Source organism: Glycine max, chromosome 18 (genome assembly GCF_000004515.6).
Source record: "Glycine max cultivar Williams 82 chromosome 18, Glycine_max_v4.0, whole genome shotgun sequence".
Lineage (NCBI taxonomy): Eukaryota > Viridiplantae > Streptophyta > Magnoliopsida > Fabales > Fabaceae > Glycine > Glycine max.
This window is the reverse complement of record NC_038254.2, coordinates 58,219,004-58,242,948: the sequence shown is the minus strand read 5'-3', so window position 1 is coordinate 58,242,948 and position 23,945 is coordinate 58,219,004. Positions and strand designations below refer to the sequence as shown.

Below are 23,945 nucleotides of genomic sequence, written 5' to 3'. Positions count from 1 at the left end.
TCTTAACCACATTTTCTCCATCCAATTGTTGGTTACTTTAATCCTGATTTTGTTCATTTTAGTAGAAAATGAAGTGAAAAACAATTAAAATGAGAATTTTATAAAGTTAGATATTATAGTAATTAACGTTTACAATCTCAACGATCGACTAAAATGAAGGTTTGGTCATTATTTTGCTATTCATGTTTTCGACCCGCAGCGTTATCTCCCATTGTAGGCCTAGGGTAAATTCGCTGCTGCCATGTGAGCTGCAACATGGTAATATTCAACCATATTGTTGCTAAGTGATGACTGCAACAACTGTCACTTTCGAAGCCAGCAAAAACACAAAGGCATCTAATAAATATTCCCAATTCCCAATTATATCAACGATTTATATGATCATGCACGTCATTTTAATTGAGTTAAATAAATTTAGTCTATATTTTGTTTCCATTTGGTCTCTTTAAATAAATAAAAACTATCCGTTTATGTTTTTTGTTAATTATTTTTGTTTCATTCCCTCACAAGATACTCAATTTTACGTCATTGTTTCAAACTTCCAATTAATTGTGAATTTTTAATAGAAAAATATATAATATTTACTTACTTCACTAATGACTAATTTAACTCATCATTTCTAATGAAATCTTTTCTGTCAATTATATTATTTTCAGCTCTAACTTAAAATTTTACTTAAAAAAACCATGTCGGATATCATTTAAATCTACGACTTATTGGTAGAAAAAAAAAAGTGACTTTCATCATTTTCCACCAACTATAAATCTTTTTTCAATATGTGATTACTCATATTAATAACTTGTTGATAGAAAAAATGTATTTTTAATTTTTTTTACTTTTTAGAAAAACTTGGTCTTTGTCCTTCTGCTTTTAAATGGATAAAATAATAAAAATAAGTAACTTTCCTCCTTTTCCACTAAGTCTATTAGTGGCATGTTGAGGTTGCAAACAATTTGCCATATGTTTGTGATTTACGATAGTTTTTATACAAATTTTGACATTTTTAAAAACCTTAGATTTGCATAATAGGTTGTTTAAACTTAATATTTCTTGACACTTTTTACGACCACAAACCGTCCCACCATAACAGAATCCAGTCGCCATGCACCCCTTGAAAACAAAACTCCTAACCATGCATCACCCACATAAACCATTTTATATTATATTATATTATATTATATTATATATATATATATATATATATATATATAGAGGATATATTTTGTTTTATATTGTTATATATAATATAAAATAGAATCTTGACATCACCTCTCCATTTCATCTCATGTATTATGAAAACTCACATAACCTTTCTATTTCCATCCCAACATTTGTTAAAAAAAAGTTAATTGTGTTTTTGGTCCTAATGATATGATCTTTGTTATAAGTCATATTATTTTTATGGATCGTCTGGATATTTTGTTTAGAGGAATTAAAGTCAATAATAGATGAAAATGAAATTTAGTGCAAAGATAAATAAATATAGCAATGACGCCAAAATTCAAAACAAAATGATTGAAATAACAAAAACAAAACAGAAAAGATGAAATGGCCGGACAATGAAAAAGAAAGTGTCACACTCTAGGAGAATGATAAGCTAAACAAGGAATCGTCACAATGGTATGAAAATTTTTGATAAAATTCAAGAGGTTCTACTCCAAAATCAAAAGTGAGGGCAGTGCTCTTCTTACACTCATAAAGGAGTAAGCCTCAAATGTTATTTAACTCTCAAAATCATAAAAATTACATCTCTATTTATAAAATTCTTAAATATTCTTAAATAGCACACATCTCGTGTAATGAGGTCGGTGGTTAATCCTAATTCTAGAAAACATAAACAAAATGTTCAAATAAGCTTAAGACTTAAATTACAACTTAAGTAAAACTAAACCTATTCTATAATTAAAACTTGAGTTCCTAATTATCAAACCAGCTCATTCATTACAATTAAAATAAGTCCTAAAAACTTAAATAAAATGAAATAATAAAAAAAACTATTTGCAAGCCCATAGATGGTGATTATTAAGTTGGGTCTTCTTTCACTTGAATCAAGTGTATCATCATCTTCAACTCTCTTCTCCCACTTTGGACTTGAGCTTGTAGAGTATTGATGACTTCTAAATTCTCCTTAGATCTTTTACTCTTACCCTCATAGGTTTTCCAAGCCCAATGATAGGTTTGTCCTCTTTTTAGTTATTTTCTCGTTAGATTCTTTTGACCTAATTGAGGGATTCTTTCTCTTACGTATTTCTTCTCTTCTCAAAGGCTTTTCATGATCTCTATCATATATATAATGAACTTTTAATCTTGCCATAATATAATATTATTTTGGTAAAATAAAATAAAAATACTATAAAACTTTGTGCAAATCACTTAAATCATTTAAGGAAGAAATATTAGTAATGCACTCTCTAAGTCAAACTTTCTAATACTCATAGTTAAAATTAATTGAAGACCAGAAAATCGAGAAAAAAAAACTTAGTAAATAGTAAGTGAAGCCCACAAAAATAAATATTGAATGAAAAATAAATATATTTAATGTGTTGGATTTATTTTAAACTTCATAAAAGGAAGTAGAAAGGGAGAATTTAGAATTATTTCCCTCCCCCGCCCTCCGAGTTTTGTCAAGCACGCCGAAGCAGTTGACCCTGGCGAACCCACACTTTACCATGATCATTTGCTGTTATTTGGGGAATCACTTCTTTACCATGTTTTGTCAGAGCAGAAGTTGTATTTCTTTTTTTCTGAATTGAGGAAAAGCTGTACTAATAAGTAATAACTGGGCTTATGAGAATTCATTTTTAAAAAAACTTTAAATTATGCCACTTTAATTAACGGCGACTTTTATGTTATTCATGTAACGGTATCATATAAATCGCATTCAACAATAACAACCCCTGTAATTAGACTCCCATACATATGATTTTTTTTTTCTTTTTTGACAGAACATATGAATTTAAATCATACCCTATTTATACGGCGAGAATATCGAATTGAGATAGTGTTATCATGTTATTAGACCAGCTATCCAAGGGAGGGAAAACACTTGTTTTCTTAGGTCAAACGACACCAAATTTGAATCTCTCCGGGCTCTCCATCTCTGTTTCCTCGAAACCATTATTTTTTTTTTCACAAAAAGAATGTTTGAAAAACTCTCTTTTTTTTTTTAGACAATTCCAATTTCCAAATAAAAAGTTTTACCATATACAATAAGAAACTAAGGTCTTTTTGGAGTGATTTTTATTTGAGTTTCAAAATTTTAAAAACAACAATCATTTTTTAATTTTTTAAATTTAGTTTTACTTTTTTCTCTAAGTTTAATTTTAAAATAAACTGAAAGTTTCTTATACTAATAAAATTATTAAAGTATTTATGTTTAATGATAGCAATCTTATGGATGATGATAATGATAATATATATATATATATATATATATATATCACGGATGATAACAGTAGTATTATTGGTGATGGTGATAACGACACCCTAAAAAACTAAAAATTAACTTCAGAAATTTTATTTTATTTTTTTGAAAATAAGCTAAAACCGTTTTCAGCTCCTTTTTTTTATGTCAAAAGCGTTTTAATTTGAAGTTTACATTTAAAAATTAAAGAAAAAACTTTCAACCACTACAAGACAGACCCTAAGATCATTCAATTCAAAAGCATATTGAGTGCACCCGGAAGTGTAAACGCTATTCCCTTTTTAATAAATATAATCAGATATTACTTTTTCTTCTATTTGTTTTTTGTACTTTAACTAGTATTCTAGCACGTATAATACACGGAATCAATGTTTATTTTATAAAATTAAAATATATAATTTAAAATAAATAAATATTTCTAAATATATAAATTATATTATCATTAAAATATGTAATAAATAAATATTTTTGAACATATAATTATATTGTGATATATTATTATTTTTATTTATTGTCAATTTTTTTAAAATATTCAAATTCAAATTAAAACTAAAAATAATAGATGGAAAGGAATAAGAAATTATGTTAAATCGTTAAATTAATATTAAAAGCATAAAATAATATATAAGATGCATGTTAAATTGATATTAAAAAATAATAAATAATACAATTTTACATCTCAATAAAAATATTTTTTTGTTATTCTTAGCTAACATTTGCCTCTATTTTGTTATATTTGTTACTTTCTCTCTTTCTTCCCTATTTTTATTTTATCTCTCAATTCCTCCTACTTCATACAGCATATTTTGCTGTGTAGATTTATAAGATTATTGTTATCTAGGCATTTGAATTATAAGGCTTTTCATTCAACAAGTTATCAATTGGGGCACCTAACACACAAGGAAGGTATTCATATGCTGATTATATATAGCATGCCTGGATTGGATTATCATGAAAAGTAATACCAAGACAATTGTGTGTGGGTTTATATAAAAGCCATTTTCAGACAGAGTTTTTGAGTTTGACTAAACACAGGAGAGAGAGGACAAACCATGCATATGTATAAAAAATGAAACAATCTACGAAAGGCATGTAACTAAAGTGGACCTGAACGGTTAAAACACAAAAACATCAAGAAGAGACAATACATGAATTTTAATTTTATTTTAATGTAATATAAGAAAAGGCACGAACACTACACGTCGCAATCATTACAAATATTATTCTTTCGTTCTTCTAAAACTGACCTTACTGCCAGCACTGTAGATATTGACCGAATATATGTCATTTTATTTATTGAGGACCGCAAAATGTAAAATTAATAACAGTAATTTAATGAAAAGCTAGTCTGAAAATCGAAATGCGAGGAAGGGTCTCTTAGTTGAAAATTTCATGGAAAAAATAATAAACAAAAAAAGAGAGAACTATAGTTTAATTTGACAGTCACAGCAAAAAGAAAAGAGAAGCGAAGAAGGAAACACAAGGAGAAAAGAGGAGTGGGAATTAATCATGGAGAGCCATTTTCGGATCGATCGAAGTGGAGGAGTTGACCAGTACATTTTGGGCAGTCTTCAACCTGTTTGGGCACCATGAAATACATGAGACAGCCCTTGCACCCAGCCACCACCAGAACATTGTTATTCTGTTTCTCTACCTGTCCCTCATCATAGTGCTCTTTGGATGAAGAAGGGCATGACTCCGATGAAGACTCTTCGCTGTCGTACCAGCTCTCTTCTTCTTCTTCTTCTTCGGACTCACAATCCCTACTTACACTATAATCTGCCCTCCTGCTTCTTGGATCCTCCTTTGCTTTCATCCCGTTCCTCCAGTTAATGTAATATATTTCCCCCGTCTGTTATATATAGTTAACTAATCAATTACCAACTCATTCATCACAAACTAATCATCAGTCATATCATGGAAATAGAAAAATACATTAACACCCGTATCAGAATATAGGATCAAACAGATATTAATTAACTGTTCCTGTCCGCCCCCTTCATTCATTCTCTTGTGTACTGTAAGACTAACATATGCATATATACAAATTCACAAATTAAAATACCCTCTTCCCCAATAACTGAACGGAAGCAATTAATACTAATCATCAGTCATATCATGGAAATAGGAAAATAAATTAACACCCGAATCAGAATATAGGATCAAACAGATATTAATTAATTGTTCCTGTCCGGCCCCTTCATTCTCTTGTGTACTGTAAGACTAACATATGTACATATATAAATTCACAAATTAGAATACCCTCTTCCCCAATAACTGAACGGAAGCAATTAATGCTATCTAGGGATTTTCAGGATGGTATAACATAGAAAAGATGACAGACAGACGTTCCTTCCCTAATAGAGAAAAAATTAATTAAAATCCTTTTTTCTTTCTAGCTAGGGTTTTCGTCTGATGAGCATGTGCAAAACTGTTGTCTTGGAAAGAAAGGCATCCATGGGGATACCCAAGATCCAGTTTCATGCAAGAAGTATACTTTTAAGAAGAGGAGAGAAAAATTGTACAATATTTATTAAGTGATTATTACTGGCCGGGGAGGGGAAAAAGTAAGAGAAGGAAAAACCTTTAAATCTAGGCATTGCTCCCAATGATAAGGGAGTGAGATGTGGGAGTTGAGCTCTAAAGTGGTGTCGGAGATATGACTATTATCCGGGTCCGGGACATCGTCTGAGCAGGATGAGATTCCTATGCCTCCATCTGTAGCTGACCCATCATCTTCTTCCGGCCTCCTGCTCTGCTGATGGTTGTTGTTGGTATTGTTTAAGGAACAGTTTTGAAGAGACCTCTCTAAGGAAGCAGTGATCGCCTCCATATTTGGATTGGAGCTGTCATTGTTTCCAACAACCAATTGATGAAAACAAACCACAAAGCAAATATATATATATATATATATATATATATATATATATATATATATATATATATATATATATATACACACACACACATATGATCGGAGGATATTAATTAATTACCTGCGACTGCGAGCAAAATCAAATGAAGAGCAGCTAGCTATACCAAAACTAGTTGTACTGAACAACACACATACCCCCCAGAGAGAGAGAGAGAGAGAGATTTTGGAAGCAATATTAGAAATGAGAACTAACTGGCTACGGAGGGAGGCTTGGGATCGATATATTATATTATTCACATTGTTGTTCATTTAAGGGTAGAAACAGATCCATCTCATACGCTCTCCGTCTGCGCGTGTGGAACGCTCATGTAAACGATGTGGGGTACCACCTGTCAGCTCCAGGGAACCACTGTGGGTTGCATTTTGTCTCGCTTCGCTGCTTTGGCTGCAAACTTCACGCGCTTTTCTGGAGCCTTTCTTGTCTTCCAATCACAAATATTAAAACTATAATAACATTACAAATATTTCTTAAACTCACAATTCTAATCCTTAATTTCTCAGTCTTTTCACATTTAACATTATGGTAACACTAACCTTCAACAACACAACTTTGTTTAACCGCAACTGGTCCTTATCTGTATAATAAAAACTATTTAAATACTTATTTTAATTGTATACTTATTATGTAATTTATTAACTCTCTTTATTGCAAAGAATACTCACTTTTTACTTTAAGGAGAAAATAAATGCTTTTGACAGCTTCTTCTTTTTTTGGTGAATTAGTTGTACCTTGTTTAGTTTAAGCTGTTTATCTTATTAATTAATGAGCTATATGGCTTTTTTTTAATAAAAAAATACTATATTTTAAAATAAATGAATGAATGTTAAGAACGAAAATTAACGTAAATAAAAAATGATGGCATGGCATATCTATTATATTTGTATGCTTAAATATAACTGACCACATCTGAATGAAAAAAAAAAGTCTAAGAAAAAGAAAAGATATGAATCAATGGAGTAATTTATTTATATTGGTATTCAATCACAATTTATTTTTATGATATATTTGTTGGATTTAACAATAATTATCACAAAAGTTATATCAAATATGACTTTTTAATTTTTAATCAATAGACGATATAAAAATTTATATCAATAATACATGTCTATTAGGATCTTGATAATTAGTACCAAAAACTATTAGTTAATCAATTAAGAGAAAATAATTTATTAAAAATCATATGGAGGCATATTTCAAAAGTATAGGATCGGAGAATCAATTTTTTTATCTAAAAAATAAATGAGAGTGCATTTTTGTACATTTTTTAATAGAAAAATAATTATTTTTTTATTTTTTTAACCAGTACATTCAAGACTTGTTAACATTTATCTTTCTATTAAACTATAAAACTCAATGTATGAGAGAATTAAGCGATTTGGGAAGTATTGAGATTATACAACAATAAGAGATCAATTTTTCGTTTTATAAGAGTGGAGGTAGAATCGCGATTACCGAAAAGAATGCCGGGACTTTATTGAAACCGTTTATCGTTTTTGTTGTTTGTTACCGAAAAAATAATTAAAAATAAATCATTTACATAAAAACTATTTTAAAATATACATACTTAATTTAAGACATGCTGGTATATAAATCAAAGTATGGTTTTAAATATATATATATATATATATATATATATATATATATATATATATATATATATCAAAGCATGGTTTTATAAACTCATTCTTTTTAAGAGATGCTGGTATATAAATTTAAGACACGTTTGATTTACTCTTAGAATCAATTTTATTATGATGTACATGTTTCAATGTTTATATAAAAATTAACAAAAACTAAATATGATTAAAAGTAATTTAAATACATACTTAGTTGCATCTAATAGTTCAAAATCAATTATAATTAACTTTACCTCTTAATATCTCCTAAAAAAGCTTTACCTCTTAATATAAATTGGCAATCATCCGATAAATTGAAGTATCTGCAATATTGGACAGGTAAATTAAGTAAAAATTTAAAATAAAAATCAACCGAATATACATGTGGTCGTATATTTTCTCGTACTTTTAATGTCAATCGAACGATTAACTGTAATAAAAATAATTGAAATTGAGATTTAAAGAAAATATTAAAAGAAGATGAAGTTACTACTATATTAAGAGATGTCCCGTAGACTAATCTAAAAACTAATTATGAGATATAATAGTTAAAAAATAAGTGGAGTAAAACTTGTCTAATGGTAATGGGTTCGAGTTCCAATGGTACAAAAAGTGAGAAATCAGTAATATTTAATTTAATAACATAGTTAACACATATAGTAGGATGTTGAGGTGCAGAGATGGGAAGCAGAAATATGTTAAAGAAAGAGAAAGAGAATTTTGGGGGTGTGAGAATAAGAAAGAGCAAGAGTGGGACGCACAGAAACGGACACCGGCATGGCCGAATGTATCGGGGCTGCTGCTGCTGTGGCTGGTTGCAACTAATAGGTAAACTTGAGAAACACACAACACAACAAGAAATGGAGAGTGACTGAGAGAGAAAATACAAGGGACAATTAGGATAGGAATGGAAAATAAAATAAAAAAGAATATCGGTGTAAAGGTAAAGGTGCATAGATATTAAAATTGATAAAGTAATTTGAATGGAAACCCCACTCACGAGATGGCGCAGGCGCACAGCACTGATGTCATGACTCAACTATTGTGTTAAAAGGAAAAGAAGAGAAAGGAAAATTGATATGATTGGAGCCGTTGGATGTGCACAAAATGCTAATGCCTAGCCGAGAGGCCCAATGCACATCCGTCTGCACTTATTCTGTTTATGGAATCTGTTCTGAACTCTTGCGGGTCATCTGACAACAATGCCTCTCTAATGCCCCCACTCTTATTTCTCTCAGCCCCAGCCCCGGGATCATACCACATTCTCTCTCTCTCTCTTTTTTTTTTTTTAAGGTCTGGGCACCCTTGTGTTTCTAACTTTACAAGTTACAACTAATTTTGATTTCCTTATTTTATTCTATATGTAAACTAGTTTGCAACCCGTACGTTGGATCGCTTGATTAGTTAAATTGTAATAATTTAAGTATAATCGAATATTAGATAGATATATATGTATAATATTGATCAAAGATAGATTGTTCGGAGCAAACGATTAACAAAATATAATAACATGTAAAAAGAAAATTATTTCCACTTCCTTTATTTTTAATCACGATCTCCCAAATTTTTTCATGCGGTAATAGAATGATAATTCATCTTCATGATGAGAGTCATTTTCCTTGAGGAACTTATACCATGGTCGGACAATGCTTTTATCTTTAATGTTGGCATCGAGGGTAACCACCTTCCATTGTAGAGGAGGTCCATGCTTTCTTAAAATTGTTATGTGATTACCACATTCATTCATATGTTTGCGGCATGGAATGTGATTTCTTGCATATTATTTATACAAATTAATAATGGGATTGAAATTGTCATAATAATGCAAATTGATGTAATTGCAAGTTATCAGTGGATGAGGAGCACCCAGGATACATTGAGTTATTTCTTCTGTCTAGATGTGTTGATGGGAATGAAGTAGTGGTCTGGCACATGTATGTTGATCGAGTGGAGGAGTGAAGTGTACATCAAAGATGGAGTTATCATCGCAGGCAAAGAAGTTAATGGTTGGCCTTGTATTCTAATTGTAGGAGGTCCTCTCGAATCATTAATTATTTTGTCTAGCTTAATACTAGCAGAAGTAAAGGCAAACATCATGTTGTATACTCGTAAGTTATGTTGATAATTTTTACTATCATTTGTATTATCATCAAACAAAAGTTGTTGGAGATATTGGGGTGGATTTTATAATAATGGCAGTTCAACTTTGTCATCTCCACAACATAAGCTGAACCTTGGACTCCCACAATTTTTATCTTTTGATATTCTTTTTTTTTGGGAAAAAATGTAAATTATATTAAACCTAAAATGATACAATAATAAACGGGGCCTACCCCGCAGTTAAAGAAAATCAAAAGTCTCCCTAATACAAGAAGACCTATATCGAGATGCTAAAACAAATGCAACAGGTGCGTTTGTCTATACATAAGAAACTTAATTTTGCTAATAACCTCTATTACAGAAAATTGATAATCTTAAAAAATCAGCTTGTTCCTAGACAGCCAAATGCAGTAGACTGTAATTGCTATCGCCAGACAACGTAATTTTCCTTGAACACCTGATGTGGATCTGTCCTTAATTAAAGACTCAGTAATACGCTGTAAAGAAGTGAAACGCCTGCGGAAAGGAGCCAAATCACATTTGATATTCTTTCATCATACCACATTTGTGCATTACAATATCTATATTGCATGAGTTGATCACCAAGATCAGAATATCCTGAAATTGTTTAATACCATAGTACAATATGATGATAACAATTGTGAATAATAATTTAAGAGCATGTGCACTGATATCTGAAATTATAAATCAAAATTATAGTTATTACCTTCAGTGTTGATTACAGGCTAATTAGTTGGAGATTGGCAATCCTTATAGGCAGTTAAAAAATTAGAGCCTGAGCCTGCAAAAATTATAATTAGATATGATAGCAATATTTGAACCACAACAAAAAAGAGCATGAAACATTCTTTTTGCAGTACCTTGTGTGGATTCAGAATTTACACTTTCTGATGAATTAGACGCAATGACTAAAAAATAGAGAGAAAACAAAAGAAAATGTGATTAAGCAAGCTAAGTAAATTGATTTCTTGCAAAACATGCCATATCAGATGTCTCACTATCATATTCCGAAGTGCAGTTAATTGTTGGCTATGAACATGACTGAGCATGGGGATGTCGTTTCTGTTGCATGATACGTTTCCTATTGATCCTGGCTTTTGCAGAATTAGATCTCTTTGCATGTTGATAGTTTTGCATGTTGAAAATGGCTAAAGGCATAATTGAGTGAATCGTAAGTTAAATAGTAGACTCATGTTGAAATCAAGGACCAAATGCTTGTTTTAAATCTGCAGAAGATACAATTAATTTAGAAGATGAAAGAAATGGGAGATGAGGCATCTCGCCGCTTCTGGATCATAGCTTGCCTATTGATGCTGCCATTTGCTAGATTATATATGTTTGCATGTTGGTAATTCTGCATATTAAAAAAGGGGAAATGATAAAGTTGAGTGAGTTGTAAGGTAAACAGAAGAATGATTTTGAAATAAAGTATGAGAAGTTTGTTTTAAATCTGGACGACACGGAATAGGTTTACAATATGAGACGAGTGCCAGATGAGAGGGAAAAACTATGATTCAACATTAACAGCTAGCAAAATTGGTAATATAGAAATCATGACACTTGGTTGTGCATAAACATTGGGTTTTGGGACTGCTGCTAAGCTTGCAATGAAAGGTATTGTGTATGTAAGAGTCTGGTGTCAATCTAGGCACACAAACCAAGGCCATAATTCAAAATAGGTAAGATAGAAATGATGATAGTCATTGGCACAAACATTGACTTTTGCAACTGCTACTAAGCTTGCAATCAAAGATATTGTATATATAGTAATGAACTTTCCATTCAGCAACACAAATTTGTTTTATTTGTACACTTAAATCTGTTAGATTGCCTATTCAACTTGAAATGTAAAATTTCTATCTTACATATTTTATTTGGACAATATCTAACAAAAGATGCAACAAAGAAGTTTACTAAACCTTGTATCAGAGATGGGCATCAGTTCTTTACATATTGCTTGTCTGGCACACCACAAATTCTTTTTTGATTTGTTTTGTCCATAGATTAGACTTGTTTTATATAGTTCTCGTTTTCTCTAGTTAAAATCGGTATTATACTTGCGTAAGCCATCAATGAACTTAAAAATGACAACTGAAATGTACAACACATGATTTTAGGCAAGCAGTGATAGCTGAAAAAATGGAGTATGTAGGAATGATTGAACTTATATCTAGAGGGATTTTTTTACTGATATGGATGATAACATTAATGTCAAACACATTCTAGATGAGGAAATATGATGTCAGTATAGAAAGTTGTATTAATTTAAAGAGCACGTGGATCCATAACGAAAATTGGAACTAAAAATTTAAGAGAATCCTGGCGATTCTATTTTTATTCATCTGTTTTTTTTTTTTTGTTATCTTCATGCAATTCAGATGGGAATGGAATTCAGCAAATAGTTTAGCCAAAAACAAATTAAGAAGGAGAGAGTATGGACTATCAATATAGTCGCCAATGTGGCTTTCAATTTTTCTCCTTCGCTATTTTTAACATTTGATCTAATTTGTACATCAATTTATCTCTTTCACTGTTTTTAAGATTTAGTCTAATTCGTACATCAATTTGAAAGAAGCATATAAATCATCAATTGTATCGTCAAAAGCAGTCCAATTGTATCGAGGGTAACCAAATCATTAATATTGAATAAATGAGTTGTTTTTAGTGGCACGTCTAATATAAGAAAACTTATAATATTACGGTAGCAACACATGATACATGCAATTGTCAATTTAAGACGTCTAAAAGCTTCACGAAAAAGCACCGTAACAGACAATTGCTTAGCTTTAATTGCCCATAATTGAGTAAATTTTAAGTTGTTAAAAATAAGTCATAGTTAGCTTCAGAACTAATAGAATATAAAAGACAAAAATGTATAGTATCAAGAGACAATATAGCATGAATCCAAAAAAATGGATTTTCAAATGGCCAAAACATCAGCATGGTGTAAAGAAATGTCAGAGGAATTGTCAGAGGTAGTCATAAGCAAAACTACATAATTGTTGGCTTAATTCCACAATATTATAACAGCACCGTGAACAGACAACCAAAATAATATGGAATCAGCTAAATTCACTCTTATCAGAATGTCTTGTTAATTTTTTAGACGATAGTTGGGCTGGGGAAATTTGGGAGCTTCCTAGCTCATCATCAATTTCATCAAATGATAGGCGTTTTTTGGACATTAAAGGAAATCCTGCAACTGGATCATGGTCTGTTGTCACAGACAGAGATTGCTGCATAAAAGATAAACTAGTAAATAAAATATATCCAAATTCCAGACCAAGTTTATTTGTGCATTCTGCCACAAAAAAAATGTAACAATCATGACAACAATCTTAACTTACACATTCAGGATGCATAGCATTATTGCAATCAACATTCGAAGCATCTATTTTTGAACATGCTTGTATCATATATAAGTTGACAATAGTCAAACTCATGCATCATATCGCTATGGCAACAACAACTAAAATAGACATTAGAAAACAGCACGTCAGTATCAGCCAACATGTCGAGCACAACATTGATCAAATCTAATTCATTTGAGTATCTAAGAACAAAAACATTCCTAAATTTTGATTGACTCCTGACCTTAAAAGCAAGCACATAGCCCAACAGCCTATCAAGTGCTTGAGGAGAAGCATTCAAATCAACATCACCATCCTGCTAGAAAGAAGAGAAATCCACCAATCACCAGCTACAACCAAAAGAACAAAATATAATACATAAAATAAGAAGCAGTATATGATAACACACAAAAATACTTCAATCTTGACCATGTTCACTTCATCAGCTGTTTGACCAATCAATTCAACACATTCACGGTCCTAGAGCAAAAACTTGCTACTGTCATTGTTTTGGCTAACCATTACTTCAACTCTATACCTACCAATGTACATACCAGTCAAATATAAAATCTTGAATAAAAACATGCTGATGCACTAAAAGTCCAATTACCTTAGAACAGGCTGATCATTATCTTTGTCACATCCGCATGTGAATGGTCCTGTTTGGATGTCAATTTTTCCATGACATTGAACGCAAGCTAGATAACACCATGAATGATTATCCATGACTATTTTGCTAATAGTTCCCACCATAACACAAACAATATCCTGACAGAAAACCATAACAATCAAATTGCCAACCATGAAATGCCAGCATTAAATAAACACCAGACATTAGGCATAATATGTTGATATGAACACATCTAGAAAGATTGGACTTTTTATTGCAATGAATACACAATAAACACAAATAACAGGACCACCTCAGAAATGCCATTGATCTCAAAAATAGTTTTGGCTTCAGCTTTTGAAAGAAATGCATCCTTTGATGATAGCTGGCTTGCCCTTGAAAGTTGTGAACTTCCTTGATCGCCAGGTGGCAAAACTGGGCTGACCTCAACACCTAAATCTAAAAGCCTATGGCAATTGAATAAATAGGAAAAACCAACAGAAAACACTCAACACAGTTGATACACCAATTTAACAGGCACAAAGTAAAGGCGATAACCAAAATACCTCTCTCTAAATTCCTGGATTTCCAATACAGGTTCATTAATTAATAATTTTGAGGCCTTTAACGAATTACTCACTGAAGTTGGATAACTTCCTGTAAGTGTGAAAAAAACCAACACAAAAAGTTATCTAATCAGCACCCAAATCAGTAAAGACAACATCACACTTACCCTGCACATCTTTTATTCTGGCATGTGTCTAAATAATAACGATCAGTCCATCATTTCCACGTTCATTCAAATAGGCTAAGAACTGCATACAGTAATTTTCCCAAAGTGTGCAAGATAAAACTTCACCACTACAGGAAAGAAACAACATTAAATTTATTACTTCATAAGGATCAAATACAGATAACCATCATCCAGCATGGCAAATAAAATCCTTGACAATATAAACTGGCAATAACCAAATATAAATAGGAGGGGGAAAAATTGTTGTAAACCATAACCTCAAATCCTTCATTCTAAAAACAACCCTGGTATTTTTTGATGAGACATACCAAAAGAGCACCTGATCAACGACCCCAATAATATCTTAAAACACCAGAAAATAAAAACAGGTCATTGTAAAAAGGAAAAAAGTTATGATCAAAATGAGAGCACAAATTGTGACTGGGCTCACCAACCAACAGGCCAACCACAAAATTCCCAGCAACGACATTTCCAAATTCAACAAATCTAAATTCCTTAAAAGGCAGTTCATGCAAATAAGCTTCTCTAACAACAATAACTCCAATAAAAACTAACTTGTACTCATGTTCACACACTCTAAATTGACCATCATTCTTCACCATTTTGAAATTATGCATAACATAAGTGGAATTTTCCTTCAAATAAACTTTCCAAGACTTTAGCTGATCCGCTTTACAAACATCATGAATTTGATCACCCTGTAATATGCAAACTATATAATCAATCGATGATATGAACAACAATCCAACAACCAAATAAACAGCAAAAAACATACCTCAGAATCAACAATAACCATTTTTGCTTGCTCAGACTTGTTGGGAGTCCCAACGAACCAAAGATCGGTGATTCTCAAACCAAGCTTAAGCTTCTCTCTTGACCCATCAATAGACTTAATCTTGTCAGGAATCCTTGCCATAAAATTGGATAGAACTGCCAATTCTAAATGAATAATGTGATAAATCCAAAACCATGCAAATGCAATGTAACCATCAACAAACAAATGGAAGCCGTCAAAAACAAAAACGACAAAGTTTTGTTTACAAAAAACAGAACACCAACACAGACTTAAACGACACATGCAATAACATTTCGATCAATGCCAACATACCATACAAAGTATTATACTATCGGTTGATCTACTCAGCCAATACATGCAACGACCTCAACCAAAAAGAAAATAGCCAAGTCAGCAAATAGCAGAAAAGCAGAACCAAAAAACTATATCTCTAAAGGAATAATATTGCAACCATCAACTAACAAATGGAAGTCGCCGAAAACAAACACAACAAAGTTTTGTTTACAAAAAACAGAACACCAACACAGACTTAAACGACACATGCAATAACATTTTGATCAATGCCAACATACCATAAAAAGTATCACACTATTGGTTGACCTACTCAGGCAATACATGCAACGACCTCAACCAAAAAGAAAATAGTCAAGTCAGCAAACAGCAAAAAAACAGAGCCAAAAAACTATATCTCTAAAGGAATAATATGGTCAATCGAAAACCATGCAAATGCAATCCAAACATCAACACACAAATGGAAGCCAATGAAAAGAGACAAAAACAAAATAGCCAAGTCAACAAACAGCAAAAAAACAGAACCAAAGAATTATGCCTCTAAAGGAATAATATGATCAATCCAAAACCATGCAAATGCAATGCAACGATCAATAGACAAATGGAAGCCAGCGAAAAGAAAAGCAACAATTTTTTAACAATAAAAAATAGAACAAAGCACGTGCCAGAAGAAAGCAAACATGTAGAGACGAAAATCAGCAAACAACAAAAAACTGACAAACACACACATGCACAACATAGGGATAAAACTCGAACCTTCAACTATAGAAAATCGGAAATCACGAACCCAAAACCACAGCCTCACACCCAAATGCTAAACAACAAAGTAGGTGTATTGAAGACGGAAGCCATCAACAACTCTAAAACTCAACTGAAAACAAAAGCAAAAAGTGAAACTAAAGAAGACACCAAAATGAAGAATAAAGAATGGAAACCGAGGATAAATGAGCAGGTTCAAAGTTGCTAGTGAAAGGACCCAAAAACGATGGAGAAGAAGCCTCGTACACCACCAACAAAAGTAAACCACCGAAGTTGGAAACGCCAAACCTAAACACTCAACAACACACCAAGCTATGTGACATAAAACCAACCCATCTACCTATAACCATAAAATGATAAAAAAAAACCAAGAAAATGGATAGATGTCAACACCTCATACATGGGTATTTTAGTAAATTTGTCATACTCAAGTTTTAGTATATAGATATTGATGATTTTAGTCTTTTTTATAAGAAAATATTTGGTGATCATCCGCTCCACCGTGTTATCTAATATCTAAAGAGTAAAAAAAAGAAAAAAAATACAAGTATATATGATTTATGATGTAATAAAAAGAGAAATAAAATAAAATGAGAGATATTAATGAAGATATAATTGTTGTAAGTTTTTTTTTTTCATTTTTAGTTTTTATGATGTTGGTATTAACATTTTTTAATCCGTAACTAACTAACGACAAGATCTAAAAATGTAAAAGTGCAAATTTACATAAATTAAAAAAACTTACAAGGATTTAGAGTGAAAAAGCTAAAACTTACATAGACCAATTTCAGATTTATGCATTTTTTTTTTAAAAAGTATGATTAAAACCAATAACAAATACAATTTAAACGATTTTAAATTAGATACAATAAAATTAAATTACAATTTTAAGTCAAATAAATTGAATGATAAATTAAAAAAATCAAAATAATTTAATCTAATGATTTTTTTTTCTTTCAAAACTGATCGAAAGGAGATTTTGATCCCAAAAATACAAATAAAATAAAAAACTATCCAAATAATACAAGTGTAAAATTATTTATATAAATAATATTTTTTTGTTTTCAATGCTGAAAAATCATTGTCGATGCATCGATTTCTCAACATATTTTTTTTCGTGGGAATCGATTTCTCACTATCTAACGTGTTTTATATTGTTTATGTAAATGATTTTACCCTTGTATTATTTAGATAATTCTTTATTTTATTTGTATTTTTGTGTCAAAAACTCCAATCCAGTACGAGAAAAGCCGTTGGATTAAGTAATAAGAAAATATAAAATCTCTTGTTTAGCGGCCGGGCAGGGGTATTTGGGCGATTGGGTCTATGGGGAAGAAACGCGTTTGGAGTTGAATAATCGCCTTATTCTGTAGTATTTATTAATGAAAGATTTTTTTTTATTTTAAAAAAGCCAAATCGGATTAGAGGAAGAGAGAGAGAGAGGATGGAGAAAACAGAGGAAAAGGTGGCGGTGGGCGTGCCAGTGCAATTGTATTACGGTGGAGAAAATGAATATCAAAGGGGAATGATCCCTCCTAACACGGTGTTTGGAGATCCAAAGGGCATCCCCATCCAGCAGACCATTTACAGGGACACTCCTGCTCCTTTCAACTGCCCTTACTGCGGTGACACCGCTCTCACTACCGTCAGGTAGGTTTTTCTCCAATTTCAATTCAAATCATCTTATCTCATAACAAATTACTAGATTCAATTTGCAATCAAAATCGCTCTTCTTTTATTGTTATTAGGGTTAAACAATTTTTTTGCTCATTCTATTATTATGATTTTGTTTCGTCCTTATTATTATTTTTTTTTTTAATTTAGTATGTGGCGTCAAGGGATTATGATCTAGTCATGGCGTATTTAAAAGAGATTGGATATTGGCTTGATTTGGAATGAAAGGAAAAATGTACCCACAAATATCCATAGGTAAAATCTATTAACAAGGGTCTAGTTTATGCTTGAGTTCAATTCCTTCCTATGAATAAAAAAAAGAAGTAAGTGGATGTTTTGTATCACATATTAATGGGCAGCGGGTAGAAACCAGCAAGGTACTCATTGGTGAATATCCCAATCTGAAATGATTCAAATGTTCTTACAAACCAAAAAATTGTTTAAATACTTACAAGCGTCAGCGAATTCATTTTTAGCTTAAATATATATTTCAAATTTATTTATTTATTATTTTATTTTTATGTAAATAATATAGATAGATATTTGTAGATGCTTGTTTAATGTATACCAGTGTGAATATGGAGCGATTCATCAACAGGACAGGTGATGAGAGTTATTAGGTTTTTTATCTTATATATAAAATATTAAAACTAATCAACGGTTCAGATCTCATCCAATTTTAAAAAAACTGAAGAGGATCCTGCCCGAGTTATTACCGGTGCTCATCCTGTCCTCCTGTCATTCTAGTAAAATGAGAATCTTATATGTTTTTGGTTCATATAAATTAAAGTTTTTTCATGTTTGGTCATGCAAGTTCATTTTTTAATTTTAGTTCTGATAAGTTACTCGTTTTTTAATTTTGGTTCTGGTAAGTTTTTTTTTTTTCAGTTTTAGTTCATGTAAGTTAATGTTTTTTTAATTTTGATTCTTGTAATTTTTTTTGTTCATTTATAGTCTTGTAAGTTTGTGTTTTTTTAAAACTTTAGTCCCTTTACAGAACCAAAATTGAAAAAACACAAATTTACAGAAATAAAAAAAATTAGTAAAATATCTTGCGGGGATAAAAAATTAGTAAAATATCTCATCGGACTAAAATTAGAAAAATGAATTTATAGGATCTAAAAATTAAAAAAAAAATGCTAACTTACCAAAAACGCATTTAAGCCATCTTTTAATATAAGAGAAATTTTTATAAAAGTTCACAATTTTATAGAGATTGAAATGATAAGGTGAGGAACTAAAAAAATACTACGTATTGAACAGGGACACAGATAGAAAAAAAAAATTAACAACCAAAACCAAAAAATGCATATATTTTAGGTACTAAAAACTTAGTTAAAACCTTTTACAGCACAGCTATTGACCTTCTGTTCTGTTATTGCTAACAAGTTCAAATTTTGATCCTGTTTCGCTGTTTATCTTGTACTAACTGGCTGTATGTGTGGGTTAAATGATTCATTATGCCAATTAGCAATTGAAAAAGAGCATCTTGTTTGAGATGTATGTGTAACAAGCATCTGCTGGAGATGATGCAACTCATGATGATGGTTTTCCATCTTTAGGTTGGGCAAGAGAAAGAATTATTATTCACTTGTTGATGTTTCAACTGACTGGATACAATCAGCTGAGTCTTGAGATTTAAGGCTCGGTCAAGTTTGAGTTGACTTGCAGATACTTAGACACACACCGAGGAACTATCTTGACAAATGTTAATTTGGGATTGATAAGCATGGCTAACATTCTGTAAATTTGTCAATTGTAAAACGTTTTTCTTGATTTTATTCATTCCCTAGATTAAGATTTAAGCATAATATGTAATATAAGTAGTTGGAGATTACATCCAATTTTGAATTTTTTTACATCATACAACTTTGCTCGGCTCTGTTTTCTTACGATGTTTTGACCTGAAAAACAGATCAAAGCCCAGTCTAGCAGCATTTGTTGGATGCTTTGTGCCGATGATGCTTGGAGTTTGCTTTCTTTGCCCTTCAATGGATTGCCTTTGGCATAAATATCACTACTGTCCTAAATGTCAAGAAAAGGTAGTGTCGTCGTGAATATGAATAACACTGATCCAAATGTCCAATTGCAACTCAATGGCTATATTGTTATGTTCATGTTTGTTATGTTCATGTGTAGGTTGCTGACTTTGAGAAATCAGATCCCTGTGCTGTGATGGATCCACCACACTGGACTCAGGAGAGCTTTGCATTGTCTGGATAGGATGATAATTCTTTTACTGCCATTTGGTCTTTGCATTTTCTATATTGTTTAAGAATAAGCTGTTAACATGAGCATGGGACAAACTTCCTGCTCTTGAATTTGATGTAAAATTGAATTGTCTACTTATACACGTTTTGTTGCATAACTGTAATAAACTCATGCTTTGTTAATATTATACTTAAGGAGAATTGCGTGCATCCACAATCTACTTGCATTATTTTGTTATTTTGGCCTTGATAATTGGATTGAGTTGTCTGGTGATGAGGAGATATTCTTCCTCTCATTATTTCTAATAAAGCAGTGACTTTCTTATGTAAAAATCCAAGTGCTCATGTTCTTTTGTTATACCGAGAAGCAATTTATTTGTAAATATTCCATTTGTTCATTTACTATAGTTATTTAGCTATTAAATAACGAACAATTATGTGAGAGTTTTGGTGCCTTCTGTTAAGAAATAAAAAATGAATTTTTCTTGAATAATGATTTGTCGGCTATAATAGACGACTTTTATTTCAAATCTTGTTCCAAATACTTCTGTTTCGGGCTCCATATGAACTGCATATATAATATTTAACGTAATTCACTATTGTGTTATTTACAGCAATGAAACAATATAGAACTCCCCATGATTGAGTATAATGAAACAAACAACTGGAAAAAAAACTTAATTATTAATTCGGTCCCTTAATTATTAAAAATGCTCAATTAGATTCCTAAATTTTAAAAAAGATCACCTTCCAATTTTTTTTTTAAAAGATCAATTGAGTCCCTTAATTTTTAAAAACGTCTTGTTGCGATCCTTTATGTCCAATTGGAGCTGTGACGGCTAAAAATTGTTAATTAAGTTTTTGTAATAAAAAATCACCGGAAAATGAGTTCAAAATCTTGTCATTTTGATAGTTCTACTTCTACTTGAGAATTATACTCCTATCCAGGTGTGCCAAGTCAGCTACCTCCATTGATCTAATTGCTGGAATCGACAAAAGGACCTAATTATAGTATTTTTCAATAATTAGAAAATTTAATTGAATTTTAAAAAATTAAGAGACTTAATTGAATATTTTTAAATAATTAAGGGACCAAATTAATAACTAAGCCATAAAAAATGTTTTTCAATTGTGTGCCTAATTCCATCCCAAAGTTCTCAAGTGCACTCAATGTTATTCAATAGATAGGAAAAAAAGTTATATATATATATATATATATATACTTGCATATTATACAAGTAAGCGTAAATATATTTATGGTTCTTAATAAATATTCGAATTTTGTGTTTACTTTCTAATTTTTTTTCATTTTTTCCTTTCTCATAAAACAATTTTTTGTAATCCTTAGCATTTTTTTGTCCTAACAAATTAATGGATTTTGTATTTATTTCTGGGTAAATTTTTCATTTGTTATCCGTCCCCTTATAAAAAGGTTAATAACAAATGAAAAAAAATATTAGGAAACAAATACAAAATTTGTTATTTATTACGAACTAAAAAATGGTGCTAAGGAGAAAAAATAAAATTATTATTTTATTAGGAATTCAATACAAAGAAAAAACTTATTAGAAAATAAACACAAAATTCAAGTAAAATTCAAGTATTTATTAAGGATAGAAAACATATTTTAACGTACAAGTACTATGTTATGAAATTACTGCATATTTTCTGGGTATTGATCATTAATTTTTTATTGAATTTTATTTAACTCAGATTGATTATTTTTATTTTCAATGTATTACTTTTTACAATTTTTTATTTATAGATATAATTTTAAGTATTTTGAATTAATTTAGAAAAATGAAAATGCATAAGATGGAATTTACTTGATAAATCCTTATTGCTCTAATGTTTACTTTTGTCTCACTAAATAAAATATAAACACGTGCTCTATCATCTATTTTCAAACAAATAATTATACATAAGTCATTTTAACAAAAAAATGGGTGCGATCAGTACAACACACGCATAACAGACTAATTTTGATTAAAAATATAAGTAGCATATATTTGGCGAAGAGAAATATATATAAAGAAGGAGCTTATGTAAAAGCCAACTCAAGGAACTTAAATATAGTTTAATTTTATTTTGTTTTTACCAAATGCCTACGTCAATTCTAATCCCTTGCATGCATTGTCACTCTTTATAAACTCCCGTAATCTATTTCCCGTGATTTGAAAAAACAAAAAAAAATATGCTTTCCATCGACCAATAAAAAATCATCCTATGTATGAGTTTTATATCCTTTATAGTTTACACTATCAATCCATGCATTATTTTCTCTTTTTATAATTAAAATTAAAAAATACGTTGGCTGGTTGCGTCTCATATGCACAACAAAACAATATCATCTCCTTCATTTTGGTAAAATATTTTTTTTATTCCTATAATTTTGTTGAATCTTGATTTTAATCGCTTAACTTTATAAGAAAAAAATGTGTTTTTAATTCGTCCTCATAACTTGAAGCGAAAGAAGTGTATAGATTTGGGAGTAAGTCCAGGGATTAAAGATATATATATATATATATATATATATATATATATATATATATATATATATATATATATTATAAAATCCATGAAGTAAATTGTGTGATATAAAAATTTGAAATATTAGAAACAAAATTTATGAAAGTATAAGGAGTTAAAACATATATTTTACATTTCATTTTCACATCCATGTTTGCTCAAAGGAACCAAAAACAATGGTAATACAGAAAAGCAACTCGAGATCATAATGGGGTCCAAGGGGCTTCTTCCAGTACATCATGAACACTGCACCTTTTTCTCCCACAAAACGTGAATTATTGTTGTGGCAATAACTTTCACAAAACTCATCCTTTTCCCACTATGTCCCTCTGTGACCATCTCCCACAACTCATTTCTCCAGTCGCGACCAAGCACCACCCCGTTACCTAACCCACGTCGGCACCAAACTCCGACTCCTCCACTCCATAACGGTACGACACTCATACCCAAACCAAACCATCGTGCCGCCAGTGTCATTCTTATTTTGACCATTGCTTGATTGAGGACGAGATCGGACAAGGATAAAAACAAATTAACACAAATCTAATACATCTGACAGCTCGATCTAAAAAACCTTTCATTTTGCACGGTAGAACTCGTCAGGTATTAAAATGCCTAAATTGCGTAACCGTTGATAAGAAACAAAAAGTCCCTTTCAATAAATTATTTTTAAGCGTTGCATTGAATTTGAAGGAAAGCATGGCGGGAATACGAGTCCTTGATGTCAACCATCAACATGCATGGTAGGCGTTTATTTATTATTATTATTATTATTATCATTATTATCATCATGGTCTTCTTCCTTTTGCCAAACTTATGATGTTGCTGTCCACCACTCCTAACCACAGGATCACAACACCCCGGTCTCTTTGATT

At 31.0% G+C, this 23,945-nt stretch overlaps 2 protein-coding genes across 3 annotated transcripts; one reads left to right on the top strand and one right to left on the bottom strand.

Annotated features, from left to right (window-relative positions):
- Positions 1-4,773: 4,773 nt before the first annotated feature.
- On the bottom strand, positions 4,774-8,840 carry LOC100779868 (uncharacterized). Of its 2 annotated transcripts, none has more exons than XM_006603014.4 (6): positions 8,738-8,840; positions 8,259-8,299; positions 6,894-6,934; positions 6,421-6,803; positions 6,009-6,270; positions 4,774-5,276 (listed from the first exon to the last, which is right to left on the bottom strand). In XM_006603014.4, the coding sequence occupies exons 4-6, from the start codon at positions 6,606-6,608 to the stop codon at positions 4,932-4,934; spliced, it is 795 nt and encodes a 264-aa protein (XP_006603077.3). In that variant the 5' UTR covers positions 6,609-6,803; positions 6,894-6,934; positions 8,259-8,299; positions 8,738-8,840; the 3' UTR covers positions 4,774-4,931. The 2 variants fall into 2 exon arrangements, with proteins under 2 accessions (XP_006603077.3, XP_040868175.1); XM_041012241.1 differs by having other exon boundaries at positions 8,231-8,299; positions 8,738-8,823.
- Positions 8,841-17,996: 9,156 nt separating this feature from the next.
- Positions 17,997-20,847, top strand: LOC100305591 (LITAF-like zinc ribbon domain-containing protein). Its single transcript, NM_001250649.2, has 3 exons — positions 17,997-18,307; positions 20,247-20,373; positions 20,471-20,847. Exons 1-3 carry the CDS (start codon positions 18,102-18,104, stop codon positions 20,552-20,554), a joined length of 417 nt encoding a protein of 138 aa, NP_001237578.1. The 5' UTR covers positions 17,997-18,101; the 3' UTR covers positions 20,555-20,847.
- The last annotated feature ends 3,098 nt before the right edge of the window (positions 20,848-23,945 follow it).